The sequence below is a fragment of the Odocoileus virginianus genome, chromosome 33 (genome assembly GCF_023699985.2).
Source record: "Odocoileus virginianus isolate 20LAN1187 ecotype Illinois chromosome 33, Ovbor_1.2, whole genome shotgun sequence".
Lineage (NCBI taxonomy): Eukaryota > Metazoa > Chordata > Mammalia > Artiodactyla > Cervidae > Odocoileus > Odocoileus virginianus.
The window spans coordinates 2,512,966-2,534,915 of record NC_069706.1 but is presented as its reverse complement, the minus strand read 5'-3'; the positions used below and the strand labels follow the sequence as shown (position 1 = coordinate 2,534,915).

Genomic DNA, 21,950 nt, shown 5'->3' with positions numbered 1-21,950 from the left:
TCTCCAACACTCAGTTCTGATGTTTTCCATATTAGAACCACTGATTCTTATATTATTAGAATCCCATGGACAGAGGAGCCTGACGGGCTACAGTTCACTGGGTCGTAAAGAGTCGGACACGACTGAGCTCCCAAAACTTTAGGGTCGCCCTCGTGTGGTTACTTTGGGGAATGACTGTCTTTGCTGACTGGTCTGAAGAGCCGTGACTAGAACAACCAGCTGGTTGTTTAGCCGCTAAGCCGTGTCCAGCTCTTTGCGACCCCATGGACTATCGCTCGCCAGGCTCCTCAATCCATGGAATTCTCTAGGCAAGAATACTTGAGTGGATTGTCATTTTCTCCTCCAGAGGATCTTCCCCGAACCAGGGATACAACCCGCATCTCCTGCATTGGCAGGCATTGCCAGGCAGATTCTTTACCACTGAGGCACCAGGGAAGCTGATGAGCAATCAGCTGATGGTGTAATACTATCATGAAAATACCATTGCTTTCTCCCCTGCACTTTATTGAGAATTTATTGAGGCATAATTGACGAAATTTTTATTTAAAAGTCTGAAAGACGGGCAAGCTTCTACACAGCATGACTCTCTGACTATATGGTCTCTGCATAAATGCTTCAGTTCTTCCCCTACCCACCTAACTCATACATGGCTCTTAAAGAAACAAGAAGAACGGTTGATCATTACTGGGTTCATCTTGAGTGACACCTACTATGACCTACTGTGACCTCCTACTATTAACTTCCTGTATCTGGAAGACATAGCAGAGGAGGTTCCTTTAAAAATTTCCTGTCTTAATAGATATCAATGTCTTCACTGCTGTATTCTTACCTGGGGGAGGTTGGTGCTTATTGCCATCAAGCGTTCTTCACGTCTGGATAAGTGGTCATCAGTGCTTCTATCCATTGTGAGGGTTAGAATATCTTGGAAACACAGGCAGGTACTGTGAGTGAGAAGCACGGGTTCATGGTCCTATTCCCCTGTGCAGGAAAAATACTTGGGGCAATCATGGAGCAGGTGTTTGTAAGAACTTCACAGCCATTGGGACCAAATTCCCGAAGAGCCTCATTAGAGAGAAGAACAAGGACTTAATAACTGAATCTCTCCATCTACAGGCACAGGCCCAGATCAGCCAGGTCCCAGGTTTGAGGTCCCAGGGACTTTTGTCTGGGATATATCACCATAGTGCTGGCTTCATTTCTAATATCTTCAAGTTTTGACCCAAGAGTGACATCTAAACCTTAGACAATACTTTTTACCATTATTGTTTGGTACAAAGAGGTCAAATAGTAGGCAAGACAGTTAATAAGTATGCAGTGCCATTGTGTCTTTAAAAAAATGTACATACCTTACTTTATTAAAAAAATTTATACATTTATTAATTTTTGGCTGTGCTTCATTGCTGTGTGGGCTTTTTTTCTAGTTGGAGCAAGTGGGGGCCACTCTCCAGTTGCGGTGTGCAGCTTCTCTGCGGCGTCGTCTCTTGCTGCAGAGCATGCGCTCTAGAGCAGAGGCGCAGTAGTCGCGGAACACAAGCTTAGTCGCTCCGCAGCATGTGGGATCTTCCCAGCCCAGGGATGAAACTGTGTCTCCTTCATTGGCAGGCAGATTCTTTACCACTGAACCACCAGGGAAGCCCCATACCTTACTTTAAAAATATTTTTTTTTTTTTTTTTTGCCCAAGAAGTGCTAAACATTATCTGAGTCTTCAGAGAGTCAGAATCTTTTGCAGTAGTAACATCAAAGATTACTGATTATATGTCACTATAAAACCATCATAATAATGAAAAAGTTTCACATATTGCAAGAATTACCGAAGTAGGACAGAGACACAAAGGGAGCACATGTTTGTGGGGAGATGGCAGTTTGACACAGAGTTGCCACCAACTTTCAATTTGTAAAAAAAAAAAAAAAGTGCAGTAACTATGTGGCGCAACAGAATGAAGCATGCCTGTGTTACTCCCAGCAGGAGCCGGAGCCAAAGTACCTGCATTTTTTTTTTATTCTAATAAAACTCTATTTTTTCAAACACAGCCACAGAGGCAGGACATCATGTTTAACACACAGAGACTTATGGATTTCTTTTAAATATAAAACAAAGTTTATGAAAATTTTTTTTCCACTTTTTATATTTGTAATCCCATTAGCACAGGGACTTTGGCAGCTGGTGGGAGCGAAGGGCAGCTGGAGCTGCCAGTGGGCATCACCGGGCACAGGAGGAGAGCAGCAGCCTGGGAGTGGCTTCACTCACACACGCAGGAATACTCACCTACTGATCAGCCACACCACACACACAACACAGATGCAGATGTCTACCCAGGGTCAACCACTGCGGAGGTGTCTTCCACTCTGGGTAAGCCCAATATGTGAAAATCCAAATTGTCAAAACAGCTGAAGTAGAGGGAGGTTGCTTGCTTTACAAAAGAAGCAATCACAGGCTGCTTTTAAATGGTCAGCAGTCCAAATGCTTTGAAAAATAGCATTTGGTTTATACAGAACTGTTGGAACAGATCTACTGTGTAAAGCAAAATAAACCACTTCTTGAAAAGGCTTGTCCAAGGACCACAGGTACTTAGATTAGGAAGCAAAACAATAGCTCCAGCTAGTTTAACTTTCCAGATCTTAAAGTAATGGAATTCAAATATGGCATCTATAGACCTTCTCCCTTAGGGATGGTGCCCTAGGGCTTTGAGGAAGCCAGGGTGGAGGTAGAAATTATTGTCCTCACTTCTTCAGCTTTGGGCCTGCAGAGAGCCTCCTGACATTACCAGTGGCCTATTGTAAGCTGGCACAATCTGCAGCAGAAAGCCCAGGGATGAGGATGCCCCAGGAGGAAAAGAAGCTGGCACCAGGGAAATTATGGCCTAAATTGGGAGAACAGCCAAGGGAGGGATAAAACCAAGGAGGGGCAAGTCCTGGGCTCACAGTTTCCTTGGATTCTCCAGAGAACCTCTCTTAGGCCCCTACAGACCTGGTAGCTCACTGGTAACTCGTGCTAACTAGCAGGTGAAGGGAAGGAGTCCTGGAGGGTTAGAACCTCTAAAGGCAGGAGGCTGAAGAAGACATAGCCATCTCCTCGGGAGTGGAGGCAAGGATGCTAGGGCCTCACTGATGCTCCTATCCAACATGTGGGAGACCCAGAAAACCATAGATTCAATTCCATAAGGAAGAAAACATGCAGGTCCTCTTCCCTAACATGAGCAGTTGGTTCCTACAAAACCCTGGGAAAATGCCCTTCTTCCAATAAACAGGAAGGGCAGGTCCAATTTGGTCCTGCAGGGTCTAAGCAAAGCTGGACAAAGCCTCAAAAGCCATTATGGCGGCAGCTTCAGTATGTATCTCCCCTGGAGCCAGCTCTATAGAGCTTCTGAAATCCTTAAACCCATCAGTGTGGCCACTGAGACCTGTTGCCTGGGCCCAAGTTGTGGGTGTGAAACAATAAAAGAAATTCAATCCAGCAACAGCAAACTCCCAGCTGCTTCTCACAGTCTGCTTTACACATCTTCAGCCAATCCCTCAGTGAGCTTCAACCTCTCTGAGGTCTCTAAGGGCCAATTAGAGGCAAATAAACATTTCCTGGCAGGAGTGGAAGACAAGCAAACTAGTAAATGCTGACATCCCCTTCCTCTTTCTGAACCAACTCAGAAAAAATGGCTAGGCCTGGATCTTATAACAAGTTTCTCTACAGTCTGCTTCCAAAGGGCAGTGCTGGGGTGCACTCACCTATGCCTGCTGGGGACTGAACACTACTTCTGCTGCAGGTCAGCCTCCATACAGGAGCTTCCTTCCTTCTTCTTGACCCTCAAAGGGCAGAAAGTAAGAGGGAAAGGAGGTCCCATCAGTACGGAAGGAAAGAAAGAGATGGAGCCCTTCAGCCCTGCCTTAATTGCCCACATGTGCTTGCATCTCCTTAGTGAGAGAGACAGGCAAGTTGTATCCAGCCTTGGCAATCTGATGAGAAAACAAAAGCCAGCTCAGAATCAATATGCAGCTCTCTCTCCAGCCAATACTAGATCTCTCTGGAGGAGGTGTGGGCCTGAGGAAAAGACCATTAGTTGAGGACCCCCAAATAGAATCCTTTGCAGAGCCACTGTTGCTAACAGATTACCAGCTTGCTTCCAGAGCTCCTTAGAACCCCGACTCCTAGAACAAGCCTGCTGTCCCGTGAAAACCCAAGATCCTGGGAGAACTGTGGCGCTCTGCTGTTAGGCAGCAACTGCCTTCCTTCCCTAGGGCTCCCCAAACACACCTTTCCTCGAGCACTCTCACGCACTCACACACTCTCACACAATTTCTCCAAGGAGGCTGAATGAACCCCCCCACCCTGGCCAAATTCTAAGACACAAGTGCCCTTTGAAGCAAAGGGCTAGTGAAATTCCCCGAGCTGGGGTTGGCAGACCCCTTCTGTCCCTGCCCATTGCTTTCTCGGTGGCAGGGATACTCACACTCAGGGGTGTCATGGGAAGGGTCTGCTCTGGGGCTGTCCCTCCTGCCACCAGCTCCGTTTATCTTGTCCCGGCCAGTCTCTTGTCATGGTCAAGCTTCCTGGAGCGAGAAGATTTCTGGCTGCCCTGAGTCAGAGCCCTCCATTCACCCCCATTCCCAGGCTGGGCCCCTGGCCTTGGGACCTCGACACTTGTTAGTATCCGTAAGAGAATCAGTCTGTGTAGCCCCAGGAAGTAGCCTCTCAGTTTTAGTTCTCCTCAATCAGATTCAAGTCCAGGTCCCCAAAGTCCTGCTGGCACAGTGTCCGCTTGCTCAGCGCCTGCCGCCCCCACCGCACGGCCCCCTCCTCTTCCTCTTCGCTTTCACTCAGCACCTGGGAGGAACCCCCGATGGGGCTGCAGGAAGCAGAGAGGGGTAGGGGGCTGCAGGACATGAACCATGGTGGAGAGATACTGCTGCCTTCCCGGGCTGTTTCTTGGAGACAGAGACCTCCTGAGTATGGTTTCTGATTCATCTTGTTGAAGTCCAAGGAAGGCCGCAGCCGCCGAGGGTCCTCCTCGTGGCGCCGCTCGACCCCAGCTTTGCAGGCATCAAGATCACAAGGCTGTGAGCGGCTTCGGGGAAGACTGCGCAAGCCTCGAGGTCGCCAGGGCAGCTCTGGGAAGGATGCAGGCGAGCTCCGGGCAGAGGGCAAGAAGCGGCTTGCCTGTGGGCCCAAGCTAGGTGACAGGGAGAAGCGGCGTTGGGGTGGGCAAGGTGACAGGGACTCAGCATCACTCTCCCAGGAGCCACTTTGCAGGGAGGCAGCAGAGGGATGAGAGGAATCTTGGGCTAGGGCCAGGCTGAAGAAAGGGGGGCTGTAGGGTCTGTGGGCTGGGGCACATTGAGAAGAGGCACTGGGAGCTTGGAGGAACACTTCGGGGGGCTCTGGTGAGGCACCTGCGGCCCACCCCCTCCACCACTGCCCCGGTGCTTGATGGGAGTCCACAGCTTGGAGGGGGCGGGCCGCCACACTGGCTGCCAGCGAGACAAGTCCACGGGCTCTGAGAGTGAGCGGCAGTGCCTCTCAGATGGAGGGGCAGGGGGCACGGGAAGCTTTTCTGGGCCTGGGGGCTCAGGGCTTAGGACTTGGGAGAGGGACTGCTCCTGTGTGGAACTTCCTTGGCTGGGTGGTCTGAGGTGCAGGCTCAAGCCTGAGGGGTGGTAGCTGAGGTTGTGAGGCTATCCTGGAACTTGGCTCAGGAACGGTGGGGCAGGCCCCTCCAGGAAGCACCTTCAGACACAAGCTGAAGAGGGTTCCCACAGTCGGAGATGTCTGCATGATCAGGCAAAGGCAGACTGATGCTGAAGCGTGTGCATTTCAGCTCATCCAGAGTCTGCTTCTGTAGCTGCTCAGTGATCAGGGTTCTCATGATTCTCCCCGGGATTTGACTTGCACACTTTGGAGCAAATGATGGATGTCTTCCCTGTTGTTCTTCCAGACCTCACTCTCGAGCCATCTTCTGCCACTGCAGTGCCATTCTAGCTCCATTAGGACTTCCCTCTCCAGTCATGCCTGCTGAGTCGCGGCTCCTCCAGTTCCCAGGGCCGCAGCCAGAGCAGCTCTCCAGAGTACCTGCATTTACACCAGTTCCTAAGCCCTGATTCTCACAGAATGATGTGAATAAGGACAAATAGCACCTGCATACACAATGGATGTGTTACAGGAGAGGATTCCTCAAGTTTAAGAAATCAGATCTTGTCATTGGGAATAAGCCTGGCTGAACTTTGCCCCAGAAGAATACATTTATTACCGTGGATGGTGAAAAATCTGCCCTTTGCTCTGGAAAGACACACCGTTTCTATCTTCCAGTGCTGTTCATTATAGAAACATCCTTGAAGAAATGGTCTAGAACAAAAAGAAGTGAATGTCTCTGGTCACAAAATGTGCAGAAAAACAATAAACACATGGAGAACTGTGTCTTACAAAGCATGTATTAATTTTATACTCATGTTTCTTTTTAATAAATTTATTTATTTATTTTTCACTGAACTGGGTCTTCCCTTGCTGCACGGGGACTTTCTCTAGCTGTGGAGAGCGGGAGCTACTCCCTAGTTGCGAGGCTTGTCATCGCTACGACTTCTTTTGTTTCAGAGTCTGGGCTCCAGAGTGCAGGCATCAGGGGTTGTGGCAACAGGCTTAGTTGCCCCACGGAAGGTGTGGAATCTTCCTGGACCAGGGATGGAACCCATGTCCCCTGCATTGGCAGGTGGATTTTTAACCGCTGGATTACCAGGGAAGTCTGTTTCCTTTATTTTTAACAGTGAATGGGAGATGGAGACATTCAGCATTGACTATTCTTTCTAAGTAGAGAATTATATTCTAATTTTCTCTAGTGTATTAGAAGCTTAAAAAAAAAGATACTGACACAGGGAAAGAACCCTTCATCAAGTCAACTATTTTAGAAAGTCTGAAAGAATGAACCAACACAAGCTGAAAGGAAGTAGAGATGTGATTTTAATATTAACTAAAGCCTGCTTTAAGATGAAAAAAGGATTAAAGAGAATAAAGATCTTTCAGTTACTAACAGATACAAACTATGATGAATGTATAACATTCATGAAGTTCCATGCCCTCCATAACCCAGCATCAAATCAAAAGGTAAAATCCATTAATGTACAGAGAGAAAATAGTTGAAATGTTTATTACTTTACAGATCAATCAACATCCAAATATTATAGAGAAAATAGTTAAAATGTTCATTACTTTACAAATCAATCAATATCCAAATATTATCATCTTCATATACACTTATTTGAATCCTGTTTCACAGATACAGCTATGATGTAGAAGAAACCTGATTGAAGTCCATTCCACATAAAAAAGACTGCAAGGATCCAGCAGGAATCTCAAAGGTAGAAGGGTAAATCTGAGCTGGGTGTTCACGGGCAGAGCTGGTTTGACACAGTGGAGCTGGGAGCCGCCATGTATGGAGCCACCATGGAACAGAGTCAGAATTTTATGGAGGATGAAATAAACTTGACCTCCAATAGCTGTGACCCAAGGCCAGAGGTGGACCCCCAAAGGGAAGTGAGTCACGAGCATCAATGCTGCAGCAAAACAGGCCTCCAGGAGATCAAACAAGATCAAGGTTCAGTAGCTACACAGGATTCTAGCATCTCACACAATCATTGACTTGGGCAGGTCCAACTTCCAGTTCTCTCTCTCCACCTGGCAGCAGAAAGCAAGACTGACTGACTCCTTTGAGTGAATTTCTGAGATGCTCTGACACCGAGAGAGAGGTACTGGACTTCCTGATAGTTTTATCAGGTGGGGTGGGGCAGAAATAATGAAGAAATAAAGGAATGATGACCTTAATTTTTACTCCAAGCTGGGGCAATAGGTATGTATGCTAACTGACACTAAGGAACACAAAGATTTCTACACCAGGAAGTGTACATCTGTGTTATTTATAGCACAGAGACACTTTAAGTTGTCCAGAGTCAAGGAATAAATAAATTGCATCCACGAGTGGATAAAATATTATATGGCCATTCAAATCAAATTTCTAAGACTTTTACTGACATAGGAAGAAGGAGGTGGAAAATGAGAATACAAATGGGAAAAGTGCGGCCACCTTTTCTAAAGCTACATTTATGTGTAATACTGAAGTTATCTTGGAGAAGCAAATTTACAAGTTATTTTGATCTTCTTCTTAGTGATTTTTTTATGTTCCATAGTATGTAGGTATTACCTGTCAAGTAACAAAAGTGATTTTTAAATGGGGAAAATTTTAAACTCCTTCTCAAGCAAGAATGTTCAAATTAAAAGTTAAGGCAAGGATTTCCCTGGTGATCTAGGGGTAAAGAACTTGCCTTCCAGTGTGGGAGATGCGTGTTCCATCCCTGGTTGGGGACCTAAGATGGTCTATGCCTCTGGGTAACGCAGCCCCTTCACTGCAACAAAGACCCCATGCAGCCAAAATAGATAAAAGTTTAGGCGACATTCATTCATCCTTTTTTTTTTTCTTTCAGCTAGATCTGAGTATTGCCTTTGGTCTAAGAGCAGTGCCAGACACTGGGGAATAGGGTGAATAGCATGTGAATTTGGGTATGGACTGTCTCATAATATGTAGGAAATCCTTGTGGAAGAGAAGAATAAACCAAAGAAAAAACAGCTCGAGAATCAGAAGGGCTCGTGCAGGACGAGGTGGCACTTGACTTGGTTTGAAGATGTGGCAGAAGGTTGCTAGCCAGGGAGGAAAGCAGCGGGCGTGGATCCCAGCAGAAGGAAGAGCACGTGTTGATTTGGAGTCCTGGTATCAAAAATTGCCCGGATGACCCCGCCCCCTAAGGCCAGACAGCCAATCAGGATGCTCACAGGGGGTTTCCGCATTCTGCGCCGCTTCGCCTGTCCATGCTCTGAACCAAAAGTCCACCTGAGCCTCTGAGTCTCACCTGAAATAATACTATCGACTTTGGTCCTCATATTTCACTCGGTTGCTTCTTTATCTGCTTCTCATAACTACTCTTGTGAGCGTTTTCGTGACCCAATCTTTATGACTCGCCATGACAGAGAGCATATAAGATGATGGAGACCAGTGATTCTTCACCCTGACTGCACAGTGGAATCGCGAGAGTTCCAAATTCTCAGTGTTGGGGCCCCACTTCCAGAGATTTTGATCTATTTGATGTCTGTGCTGGGACCTGGACATCAGTGAGCCGTAACATCCAGGTGTCTTTAATATTCAAAAATATGTGGAACATGTATCTTTCTAAACATACCACTTAAAAATAAAAAATTGGATGTGGCTGTAAAATAATTCAAAAGTTAGTCATTAAACAAACCATGTCTTTACTTGGTAGATGCAGCAGGGTTATGGGTGAATTAGGTCAACAAATAAGTAATGATTGTCTTCTACATGCCCCTAGCACAGACATAAAAATGTTTCCTTCCAGACTGCCCTTGGCAAAATGGCTCAACAGATACTTAGTTGATAAGAAAATAAATCTGCCTGGGAAGGAGGCTCAGTTTTGATTCTCTCCTGAGACAGAAAACATTTTCCTGCCAACCACTTTTCCAAGAGCCCTTTTCAAGTCCCTGTTCCTCAGGCTGTAGATGAAAGGATTCAGCATGGGGGTCACCACTGTGTACATCACAGTAGCTGCAGTGTCCTTCTCTGATGAGTGGGAGGATGAAGGGTTGAAATACACAGCAATGATGGTGCCATAGAAGAGGGAAACCACAGCCAGGTGGGAGCCACAGGTGGAGAAGGCTTTCCATCTCCCCTTTGTGGATGGGATCCTCAGGACAGCGCAGGTGATAAGGACATATGAAGCCAGAATGCAAATGAATGGGGTGATCATGATCAGGGCACCCTCAGTCAGAATCATCACCTCATTGAGGTGTGTGTCAGAGCAGGAGAGTTTGAGGAGGGGAGTAACATCACAGAAGAAGTGGGGGATGGCATTGTCTGCACAGAAGGAGAGTCGAGCCATCAGCAGGGTGTGTAACAGGACATTCAAGTTGGCGATGATCCACGACCCAGTGACCAGTAGGGCACAGAGCTGGGGGGTCATCTTTGCTGAATAGTGTAAGGGGTGGCATACAGCCACAAAGCGGTCATAGGCCATCACAGCCAGGAGGAAATTGTCTATGTCCACGAACATGAAAACAAAGTACATCTGTGTGAGACACCCAGAGAAAGAGATGGTCTGGCTCCCGAGTACGTGGTTGGCCAGCACCTTGGGGACAGTAGTGGAGGAGAAGCAGGTGTCCACGAAGGCCAGGTTGCAGAGGAAGAAGTACATGGGGATGTGCAGGCGGGAGTCCACGCTGATGGCCAGGAGGATGAGCAGGTTTCCCAGGACTGTGGCCAGGTACATGGTGAGGAAGAGCAGGAAGAGGAGCTGCTGCTGCTGGGGCTGCCTGGAGAGCCCCAGGAGGAGGAACTCAGAGACTCTCGACTGGTTCGCCTCTCCCATGGGGCCGGGAGCCAGAAGCAGACCGCAGCAGGAAAAATTCAAAAGCCGGGAAAATGATGGTCAAAATGGGGCAATTAAGAAGAATGCAAGGAGAAAGGCCGTGGTATTAACACCTTGCTGAGGCATTAGCACTCTTCTCCTGTTTTGTGCCTCTTGCATTAGCAGAATGAGGGCAGTTTCCTTATGCTGGTGCTGTACCTCTAGAAGGACACGGAGAGAATGCGACAGTGGTTTTGTCCATAATTTTTGTGTATGTTTAAAGTTCCTACCATAATCATGTATTTTTTAATGTAAGTATCAGAAACACTACAGATACAGGAATATTAATGGAGACTTTATTATTTATGATGAGTACTGGATAACACAAGTGTAAATGGTTAACATAGAGATGACATGTAGTAAGCATATACCCTGAAACAGAGTTCTGATGTCATTGATATTAATATCATTAGTGATGCTGCCTTAGAGAATATTTTTTAGTTCCCTTATCTCTAATCTGTAGCTGTTACACATTCCTAGCACACCTGCTCTGAGGATATCATGATCAATCAAAAACTGCTCCCAAGGTAGTATCGCAGATATGATAGTATCGCTGCTACTCCTTCCTGGGCTCAAATTTCTGGAGCAATTTACAGAGCTCTGAGCCAGCCTTTTTGGCTAGGTGTGCTGAGCTCCCTAACACAAATTCGTAAAATTAAAATGGAAATTGGCAGAAACTCGGTCTGTTTGTTTTCCCCACAGTTCAGGGTCTCATAAACAGATAAAACATACTGGCTATGCCTGGGCAGGAACTGCAGATGAGCTCAGAACTGTTTCTACAGAGCCACTAAAAGGAAGATGTAATGAGGGGTGCCCCCTTAAGGCTTTACACCTTAGGGATGTAAATAAATAAATTTACATAAATAAATAAATGATTGAGGAAGTCCCACCCATCTGACCCTTACCCAGGAAGAATGGTAGTCTTCACGGCCCCCAGAATCCCCATGTTTGCTTCTTTTTTTCTAGACCTGGCAAGAGATTTTTTTTCTGAAGGAGAGGGGCTCATCTTTGGGTTTTTCAGGCTGAGTTTGCATGAACAAGGGGCTGGGGTGCACAGACACAGCCCTTTGTGCAGGAAGGATGTTTGGGTATCACACGGCCATCTCTTTACAGGAGACTAGATGGCCACTAGGGCCTCGTGCCCTGAGGGCCTCATTAGAGACAAGGCGATAGTCACTCTCTCCTCTCCTCTGTGGGCTTGTTTTTGGATCCAACACTAATAATAAAGACCTGTCATCAGAGTTATATAATTGCTGTTTCAGGACTTGGCAACACTGGAAATGATGCAATCTTGGGGATCGTCAGTAGCCGCAACCCTTCTGCAAGAGAAACTCCCAGTTCTATATTTTAGCCCCCACCTAGCCTTGCTGGGAAATACACATGAAGCTGGATAAGGGTTAAACTTTGGATCACCTAGATCAGTACTGAATTCCAGACCCACATCATCAGTTGTATGACCTTGAGAAAGCTACCAATCTTCAGAGAATTACAAATTTTCACTCTCTGTAGAAAGGAGAAATAATAATCACTTTGTAGAATTGTGAGATTAGAGGTAATTTATGTTAATCACCCATGACCTCTAACTTCATCAATGCACTAGGCTAGGACCATGTCCATTAGGTGGAGGTTAAAGGTATTTGTGATATTTATACCCTTTGTTTTCTGCTTAATCACCTGTGTTTTGGATAAATAACATTTGGAAATAGTGTCACATATTTATCTTCATATGTCAATAGTTATTTTTACAATGGGTCAGTGGAAAAATCTTTCATTCTATATTTTAATTTGGGAGTAAATGAGGTAGAAATAGGAAACATTGTTGAGTTCATTTATAAATTGGTAGAACATGGATGTTAATGTGGAACAGAGAATTCCTGAGTCCAATACATAGTGCTCTATTTGTTCTGAGGGCAAGATCTGGCTTTAAGATGCCCAACAAAGCCTTTAATCTTATGCATTGCAATTTATTTTCCTGAGTTGATAGTATTAAAGAATTACTCATAAAAACCATACACCTGGGTCATAAGTGACAGTTGACATTCCTTAAAAAAAAAAAAAAAAAAAAGTCCTTTAGACAACAGAGTGTTTCTGCTTCCCTGGTGGCTCAGAGGTAAAGCATCTGCCCGCAATGCAGGAGACCTGGGTTCGATCCTTGGGTCGGGAAGATCCCCTGGAGAGGAAATGGCAAGCCACTCTGATACTCTTGCCTGGAAAATCCCATGGACAGAGAAGCCTGATAGGCTACAGTCCATGGGGTCGCACAGAGTCAGGCGTGATTGAGCAACTTCACTTTCACTTTCTAGTTAGTCATCCACTACTTGGGTTATTGATCATCAATATATTTCCCATACTAACTATGGCATGTTAATAAACATCTTTAACCTGCTCCCAGTAAGTCAAAGGGTTTCCCAGGTGGTGCTATTGGTAAAGGACGCAACTGCCAATGCAGGAGACAAACGTGGGTTCAATTCACGGGTTGGGAGGATGCCCTGGAGGAGGGCATGGCAACCCACTCCAGTATTCTTGTTTGGGGAGTCCCATGGACAGAGGAGGCTGGCAGGCTACTAACCATGTGGTTGCAAAGAGTTGGACATGGTTGAAGTGACCCAGAACGCATGCAGTAACTCAAAATAAGAATCTCAGGACTGTAATAAGCCTTCATGTCTCCATCAGATACATGCTATGACATCAAGTTCTCTGCATTCCATCTCCAAAAATAGATGAATGTCCCCACATACAAAATTAATTATCAAAGATCTGGGGAGGGGGAGGAGAATGGTGACTGGATTATTAGCTTAAGGAGAAATAGACTCTATTGGTTGATGTAACTGCAAAGTCCAAAGTTATTCTTGCAAAGCCTGTGTGTTTCGGACAGGGCTAGATTCAGGGGCCCAAACAATGACATCAGGGCCTGTATTTCTCTATCCCCTACTCTGTTTGCTTCTGTTTGTCTTTGTTCTGCAGACTCTCTCCACGTGGCAAGAAGGCAGCCACCAGTACCTCCCTCGCATCTTCCCAGACTAACCATCGAAGGGCACTTCTCTCAGTTTATTGGCACTGTTGTAAGGCAAGACTATGATCAATCCTTCCCGAATCATATGCCCAGATCAGAATTAACCATGCCTGATGGGAAAGTCAGGTATTCTGGTCAACGTGGGTCATAAACCCAGCCCATTCCATATGGGAATTCAGTGATGAAAATTTACCACCAGGACTAAATGGAGGAGAGGAGGAGTTTCCCAAATATATGCAAAAGAAAAAAGAAAGGAAAGAAATGGGAAGGAATGCTATGGAACATATATATATATATATTTCATATATATGTACACAGAACACAAACATATGTTTTATATATATATAAGCAAAATAAAATATGTAAATATCAGTTACTATAATCCACTAGAGTCACTCCATCAACCGACCTGAGTTAAAAAAAGGATTGGAGAAGGAATACTCAAGACACAAGAGTAAATTAGTAAGCTATTTTAAAAGTTGGAGTGAACTAAAAAAAACCAAAAACCATAATTAATGACAATCCAGTAGCATTCAGCATACCTAGCACCCAGATCTTGGTTTCTAAATACCACTCTCTACTAAAAGGAAACAGGATTTCTTACAGAAAGGGCTGCTTCCAGATGTGGGCAGAAAAAAAGTAAGGTGAGTGAGTCTAGGACATTATGTGTGTGCCAAAAAATAAGGAAATGCTCAAAAATCCAATGTGGACATATATGAACTGCAAATGACTTTCAAATGGATCACCATATCCATATGTGATGCTTAATGTACTATTTTATTTTATTTTGCCCTGCCATGAGGCTTGTGGGGTTTTAATTCGCTGACCAGAGATTCAACCCATGCCCTGGGCAGTGAGAGCAAGCACAGCCAAACAAAACAAAACAAAAACCTATAAGTGATTATAAACTACTTCTTTTATTTATTTATGTATCTCTGGCTGTGCTGGGTCTTTACTGCTGTGCAGGCTTTTGTTTCTGTGCAACTCTCCAGAGTTCCCTGTGCAAGGGCCTCTTATTGTGATGGGTCTAGAGTTCAGGCTCAGTAGCGGTGGTTCCCAGGCTTAATTGCTCTTCTGCGTTTTCTATCCTCCCAGCCCAGTGATCAAACCCTTGTCTCCTGCGTTGGTAGGCGGATTCTTTACCACAGAGTCCTACCAAGTGTTGGGACCAGCGCAACAACGAACCAACCAACCTGAGGGAGCGTTGCCCCAGAAGAATATGGAAAAATAAGACTCAGAAATACGGTGGGGATGAGGGGGTTGAGCCGCTCGCAGGCAAAAGCCCAGATCCTAATCCTTGCATGCCTTTTATTGCTAACATCTACATCCTTGTACATGCTCTAGAGATATCTGTTTTTTACAATCTCAGATCAGGGATAAAGAATTACAATGCACAGTCCTCAAAGTCAAACCTTCAGGCTTTTCATGACTCCGTTTAGCCCTTCAGCTAGTGACAACCTTTCTCAGCAACTCCCTCAAGACTGGTTACAGATCTGAAAGAGACATGTGCACCCCAATGTTCATCGCAGCACTGTTTATAATAGCCAGGACATGGAAGCAACCCAGATGCCCATCAGCAGACGAATGGATGAGGAAGCTGTGGTACATACACACCATGGAATATTACTCAGCCATTAAAAAGAATTCATTTGAATCAGTTCTAATGAGATGGATGAAACTGGAGCCCATTATACAGAGCGAAGTAAGCCAGAAAGATAAAGACCATTACAGTATACTAACACATATATATGGAATTTAGAAAGATGGTAACGATAACCCTATATGCAAAACAGAAAAAGAGACTCAGATGTATAGAACAGACTTGTGGACTCTGGGAGAAGGCGAGGGTGGGATGTTTCAAGAGAACAGCATTGAAACATGTATATTATCTAGGGTGAAACAGATAACCAGCCCAGGTTGGGTGCATGAGACAAGTGCTTGGGCCTGGTGCACTGGGAAGACCCAGAGGGATCGGGTGGAGAGGGAGGTGGGAGGGGGGACTGGGATGGGGAATACATGTAAATCCATGGCTAATTCATTTCAATGTATAACAAAAACTACTGTAATGATGTAAAGTAATTAGCCTCCAACTAATAAAAAAAAAAAAAGACTCTGGTTACAAGAACAGTCACTAATGGCTTTCCATCAGTCACATCAGTACTTCAACATCTTGGTTTCAAGATGTTTTTCCATGATGTACTTTTTTATTGCTCCCAGCCCTTTGCCTGGGGGTGATGAGAAAGTCATTCTTATTTTTCAAAGAAGCCCTGTTAATTATAGTACAGGTCTGTGCATAGCATATTCCCTATACCAAGGAAGCCCTATAAGTGATTATAAAATATTAAATATTTTAAAGTATGTGAATCAATATTAACGCTATTTTTAAAAGAGAAAAATTTAAGGTAATTTGCCATAAATAAGGTTAAGTGTTAGTCACTCAGGCCTGTCCGACTCTGTGCGACCCCTTGGACTGTAGCCCCCCAGACTCCTCTGTCCATGGGATTTTTCAGGCAAGAACACCTGAGTGGGTTGCCATGCCCCCCTTCAGGGGATCTTCCCGACCCAGGGATCGAACCGGATCTCCTGAATAACAGAAGGTGAAAATGAACAATTAAAGAAATGAACTTAGCATTTACTCTTTTTCTTCTTCTTTCTCCTTCTCCCCCTCCCCTCCCTCTTTCTCTTCTTTAGGAGAGTCGGCGATAACGTCATTGCTTCGGGGAAGGGGGTCGGCCAGGGGCTCTGGGTGGGGCAGGTCCGCCTCTCTTTCACCATCACAGGCTGCGCAGGACGGCGCGATGCGCGGGGCGGATGGCGGCCGCGCGCAACTCCGGCGGTACTTGTTCTTTCGGATCAAGTGCGGGCGGCTGCGGCGGATGGCCCCGGCGGTCGTGGGGCTGGTTGTCCGCACGTAGAAGGGGCGGCTTTCGCGGACCGGATCTCTGCTTCATGACACCATGGCCCGTTTGCAGTCAGCGGCGGCTCCGCGCTCGCAATCTTGGGTTGAACGAGCCCGTCTTAACAGAAGGCGTTGGGGGCCCTCGGCCTATTGGGTTCGGTGCTGAGTCTGCTTGTTCCTCCTGACCTAGAAGCTGGAGCGGTTCCACCCGTCCAACTCTTGCTTATGAGCCTACAGGGCGGCAGCTCCTCTCCTTGCGACGGAGGGACACGGGAAAAAGCGAAAAGTTCATTATACAGACTATGCCAGTTAAGAAATACAGAAAACTGATAGAACTAGAAAAGATGCTGATTGCAGGCAGGAAAATATACCATTTAAGACCTGCTTTTATGAAGTCACTACCACCAACCCTCTTTACCAGTGAAACAACAGTTACCAAGTTACCAGAAAACGTTAGTAATACCTCCAACTCCAGCGCAACACCATAGGATTTGTTGAAACCTTCTCTTTCCAACTTCACCAGCAAGAAATCTGGCTCCTGCTAGTCTCAATATATTAACGTATTTGTGAAGTCCTTTTGTTGTTTTGTTGTTCAGTCGCTAACTCTTTCCGGACTCTTTGCAATCCCATGGACTGCAGCACACCAGGCTTCCCTGTCCTTCACTATCTCCTGGAGTTTGCTCAAACTCATGTCCATTGAGTTGATGATACCATCCAACCATCTCATCCTCTGTCGTCCCCTTCTCCTCCTGCCATCAATCTTTCCCAGCATCAAGGTCTTTTCCAATGAGTCAGGCGGCCACTTCAGGTGGCCAAAGTACTGGAGCTTCAGCTTCAGCATCTGTCCTTCCAATGAATATTCAAGGTTGATTTTCTTTAGGATTGACTGCTTTGGTCTTCTTGTAGTAAAAGGGACTCTCGAGTCTTCTCCAATACCACAGTTCAAAACATCAATTCTTTGGCACTCAGCCTTCTTTATGGTCCAACTGTCACATCCAAACATGACTCCTGGAAGAACCATAGTTTTAACTAGACAGACCTTTGTCAGCAAAGTCCCCTGTACACAGCCTATCTCCTGACCTTACCAGGCTGCCTTCTGAGTTGGCTGTCTTAGGATGAAATGACCCTGCCATCTGGCCCTTGTCCAGTTAGCCCTCCTGTAAGATTCCACATGTGAACTGTTCGTACCAATATATTTGCCCTCAATTCTCTAGACAAATGACTCCAACCAGAAACAACTTTGCCTCTCAGAGGCCTTAGGACAGTGTATGGAGACATCTTTGGTTGTCACAACGAGGCTACTGACATCTAGAGGCCAAGGATGCTGCTAAACATTCTGCCATGAACAGGCAACCCCCCCCCCCCCCCCCGCCCCATAGAACCATCTGATTCAAAATTTCAAAAGTACTGAGGTTGAGATCATAATACATCTCACTGATAATTTGTATATTATTATGTGGGAAATTATAATAACTTGGTTATGACTCAGCAGGTAAAGAATCTGCCTGCAGTGCAGGAGACAAGCAGACCTGGGTTCAGTCTCTTGGTGGGCAAGATCCTCTGGAGGAGGAAGATGGCAGCCCACTCCAGTTATTCTTGCCTGGAAAATCCCATGGACAGAGGAGCCTGGTGGGCTACAGTCCAAGGGGTCACAAATAGTTGGACATGACTGGGCGACTAAGCACAGATAAGATAAAATATATTATTAAAATTGACTTCATGTAAATCCATGGCTAATTCATTTCAATGTATGACAAAAACCACTGCAATGATGTAAAGTAATCAGCCTCCAACTAATAAAAATAAATGGAAAAAAAAATAAAATTGACTTCATTTTTAAGAATTTAATGAGGCTACTAGAAAAAAATTTCTAAAATATTTATTTATTTGGCTGCACCAGGTCTAGTAAAGGCATGCGGGGGTCTTTAGTTGAGGCATGTGGGATCTAGTGCACAACCTGGCCACTTGCATTGTGAGCACAGAGTCTTAGCTCCTGAACCATGAGGGAAGCCCCTACTAGAAAATTGTTCATTACAATGTGACATTTGCTGCTTCCAGGATTCCCTCAGGAGGCATTATATCTGGCTGTACTTTTTTATTGTTTTCTTTTTTGTAATTGTTTTCTTGGTTGCCCTTTTTAAAAATTGATATATTACTATAGATGCCATCTTTCTAAGTCTTGCTAAATTTAAAAACTTTTATTCAAAGACTACTTCTGGCATGTATTTAAGAGAATCCTGGCTTTCGCGCCTTCCCCGACAAAAAGAAAAAAGATTGCACGCCCAACGTGGGGCTCGAACCCACGACCCTGAGATTAAGAGTCTCATGCTCTACCGACTGAGCTAGCCGGGCCCTCAGTAACTTTAGCTCCCTTTAGAAGAAAGTGTGCACCTACTGCCTGACAAAGCCCTGAAGATGAAGCGGGAGCATCTCCGGCAGCGGCGGCAGGAGGATAAAGAGTTCCGTCGGAGCCAGGACTCCTTGCGCCGGGAGCCAGCGAAACCCGCTTAGCTGGGGTTGTGCTGCCTGGCTGGGAGCATGCATCTTCCCATAAGCTCTGGACCCCAAACGTGTCCCAACATACCAGCGGTCACTCGCCTAATAGAGTCATCCATTCACTCAAGTGTTGATTGAACGCTTAATGTATGCCAAGCACCGAGGATACCGCAGTTGACAAATTAGATTTTTAAGAAAGAGCAAGAAAGGGGGCCAGACTCCAGATCAAAGGAAATTGCTGCTGTTCATTTTTGTTTCCTTCCTCACCAGGCTTCACGCCTGCAGTTTTTAACACAATAGGCAAGCAGGAAGTGCGGTAGAGTCTTTTAAGGGGTGATTCTCTCTTCCCTGTTCGGAAACTTGCCCTGCCCTCTTCAGTTATTAAAAGAAGAAAGAAAGAGAAAAGAAAAGAGATTTTCTGAGGACACGGGGCGCTTTCTCCTGACCTGTGATTATAAAAAGTCACAAAAGTAGCTATACTGAAATAACAGAAGTCCAGGCAAAAAAATCACCCACAATCCTAACCCAGATCAAGTCAAGGTTATCATTGCTCCCCACCCCACTACTTCCAATTCTCCCCTAAGTGCCCTTTCAGTTCTTACACCCACATTTCAAAGGGGCAAGTTCTGCTCTCCACATTTTCTGTTTACTTATCGATCTGTGTATTTCTGCATTTTGCTAGTCTCTTTTTTCCTCCCCTTCCTTCCTGGGTCCTTTCACACCTGATTCTTTTCTGTACAGTCGTGCAGGGACAGCTGCGGCTTGGGAGTTACTGTTTGTTATGTAAGAAATGCACCGAGCACGCCTTTCAGAGCAAGAACTTCCAAGTCGACTGGGATAGACGACTGAACATTCTTTTCTGAGGTTGAACAGTATTAATGAAGGAAAATGCATTCCATCTGTCTCCCACAGATGGCCATTCCCGCCCCCCTTTTATTTATTATTTACCAAACTCTGCTGCAATAAACATTTTTGTACTTACATCAGTAGTTTTATCTCTGAGAGTCAAAGAATTGGAATTAGAGGATCAAAAGAATAGACTGCTTTGCAAAATTTGAATGAAACCACACATACTCCCACATTAAGATGTATGTGTAACCACACATTTTTTTCCCAGTTAGATGTACAGGAACACCGTCTTTATCCTTCCTTGTTAAAGATTTTGGGGAATCTGTATCTTATGATCTATTTATCTAATGATCTCAAAATACACCTCTCCATTTAAGGAAAGATAGGCTGCCCACCATACTACCCCAGGTGGGACTCGAACCCACAATCCCTGGCTTAGGAGGCCAGTGCCTTATCCATTAGGCCACTGGGGCTGCTGCCAAGACCGTTCCCAATAACTTGAGAAGAAGGAATGACTCGTCTCCAGTAGTTAGAAAGTGATCCAGGAATTGGTTTGGGTGCTTATTAGAAACCTGGTTGAGTCCCTACAAAGTCCCAGTCTCTGTTCAAGTCGCCAAGGAACAGAATCGTGAGCGAAACAGACAACCGCGGCTGGCGCGGCAGAGTTCCTGTGCGCGCCGCGCCCTCGCCGCCCGCCGCGCCCTCCTCTCCCTGGATTCCCGCGGCTCCTCCCGCGCGCTCCGCGGAGTCCTGTTCGTCGGCTTCCTCCAGCGGGAGTTCCAGGCTCCGGAACGCCCTGGGTTGTCCTGCGGATGACAGATGCAGCGAGCAGTGAGGGTCCCTGACTGCATCAGTCCGCGGCGCGTTGGGCAGGACCACCCTGCGGCGTGTGTGATAAACGTTCGGTCCTCCGGAGAAGCAGCTGAACAGAAGCCCGGGGGAGCGCGGGGCGGGAAGAAGGCGTGCGGGGCCAACACCGCGAGCCGCGGAGGCAACCCCTCCGCGCCCGCCGAGGCTCAGCCGCAGGCGACAGTCAGAACCTCCCCCACAGCCCCCTGCGTTGGGCATCGTCACCCAGGGCTTGGCAAAGTCCGGGAGACCTCCCGCCCGCAGAATACTCCCCGCCCGACCTCGCTTTTCCAGGCCAAACCACACCCTTGGAGCTGCCCAAAGCCGAAGTCCGCGGGGTCGGGACACACCCCCTGCAATTTCCCTTGCCACCCTCCTTTCTTTCTTCACTAAAGTTCCTAATTAATCCGAAGGGTAAAAAGTCAGCAGAATCCAGAGCCGCTCAAGATCCCACCGCCACCGCATCCCCTCAGGAGAGCTCCCGGGACTTTAGATTCTCCTCTCGTCACCCCCATCCCGATTTCATCCTTTGTCACTCGAGCAACAGGATTATCTAATGCGCAGTCCAGATTCCAGTCTCCTTCAATCTCCTCCAATAAGTCCTTTATGGCTAAAAACAAAAACAAAATCCAGGACAGAATCAGCGGACAAACTTTGATTCAGTTGCCGCGGCTTCAAATCTCCTTTGTCCTGTTGGTCTCGGCAGTCTGGCCACCCGCCCGGATGAAGCGGCGGGCTAGGGGTGGGGGGCGCTGAAGCCACCAGCCCGGAGACTGGGGAGAAACCAGCGTGGTAACAACACGGCTGACACAGAGGAACTAGGACGCTGTAGACGTGGGCCCGTTGTGACTCGGTGTCCTTCGTCCCACGGATGCGCGCGGTCTCCGCACAGGCTCGCCTTTTAAAGCGATTGTATTTTATTCAGTAAAAGGGGCCGGGAGGAGGAGACGCCAGGGAACACGCATTGCAGAAGCAGCTGGCGGCGTTGGGGCGGGACGGGTGTATTCCTGTTCATACTCATCTTTGGGGGTCACAGATTCCAGGGGGAACCCAGGAGCAGATCCTGGGCTGTGCCTTGGTCTCGAGGAACCCAAGGCGGTCACGTTTGCGGAGATGGGCAGGTGTCCGTGGTTCCACGGCAACTTCCGGCCTCCATCATCCCTCTGGTTTGCCACATCGGTTTAAATTGGGCCCGGAATTTCTTGACTTTTCCAAAAGCAACCTCTTCACTGCTTTGAGGTTTGTTTCTTTTTTATATCCAACATTTTCCGTTGTTTTTAGAAAGGGGGTTGGTCTCCAAAACCCATTTGTGTTACTAGAAACCTCGACTCTGCCAGAGTGTTTTTCTTTATAACTTCTTTAAAACTGTTTATCAGTTTTAAACCAACAAGTTAAAG

The 21,950-nt window shown here is 46.4% G+C and overlaps 2 protein-coding genes and 2 non-coding genes across 4 annotated transcripts; all 4 read right to left on the bottom strand.

Annotated features, from left to right (window-relative positions):
* Positions 1 to 4,665: 4,665 nt before the first annotated feature.
* LOC110151561 (protein FAM53C) lies at positions 4,666 to 6,071 on the bottom strand. Its single transcript, XM_020914976.2, is given in 3 exon segments — positions 4,666 to 5,359; positions 5,362 to 5,659; positions 5,662 to 6,071. Coding segments are annotated over 3 exon segments (1,161 nt in total). The 5' UTR covers positions 5,857 to 6,071; the 3' UTR covers positions 4,666 to 4,691.
* A 3,380-nt stretch (positions 6,072 to 9,451) lies between these two features.
* Positions 9,452 to 10,410, bottom strand: OR1F1 (olfactory receptor family 1 subfamily F member 1). The gene has a single exon (XM_070461118.1). The coding sequence runs from the start codon at positions 10,406 to 10,408 to the stop codon at positions 9,452 to 9,454; it is 957 nt and encodes a 318-aa protein (XP_070317219.1). The 5' UTR covers positions 10,409 to 10,410.
* Positions 10,411 to 18,638: 8,228 nt separating this feature from the next.
* Positions 18,639 to 18,711, bottom strand: TRNAK-CUU (transfer RNA lysine (anticodon CUU)). Its single transcript has one exon. It is a non-coding gene; the product is annotated as a tRNA-Lys (tRNA).
* A 1,393-nt stretch (positions 18,712 to 20,104) lies between these two features.
* Positions 20,105 to 20,177, bottom strand: TRNAR-CCU (transfer RNA arginine (anticodon CCU)). Its single transcript has one exon. It is a non-coding gene; the product is annotated as a tRNA-Arg (tRNA).
* Positions 20,178 to 21,950: the final 1,773 nt, after the last annotated feature.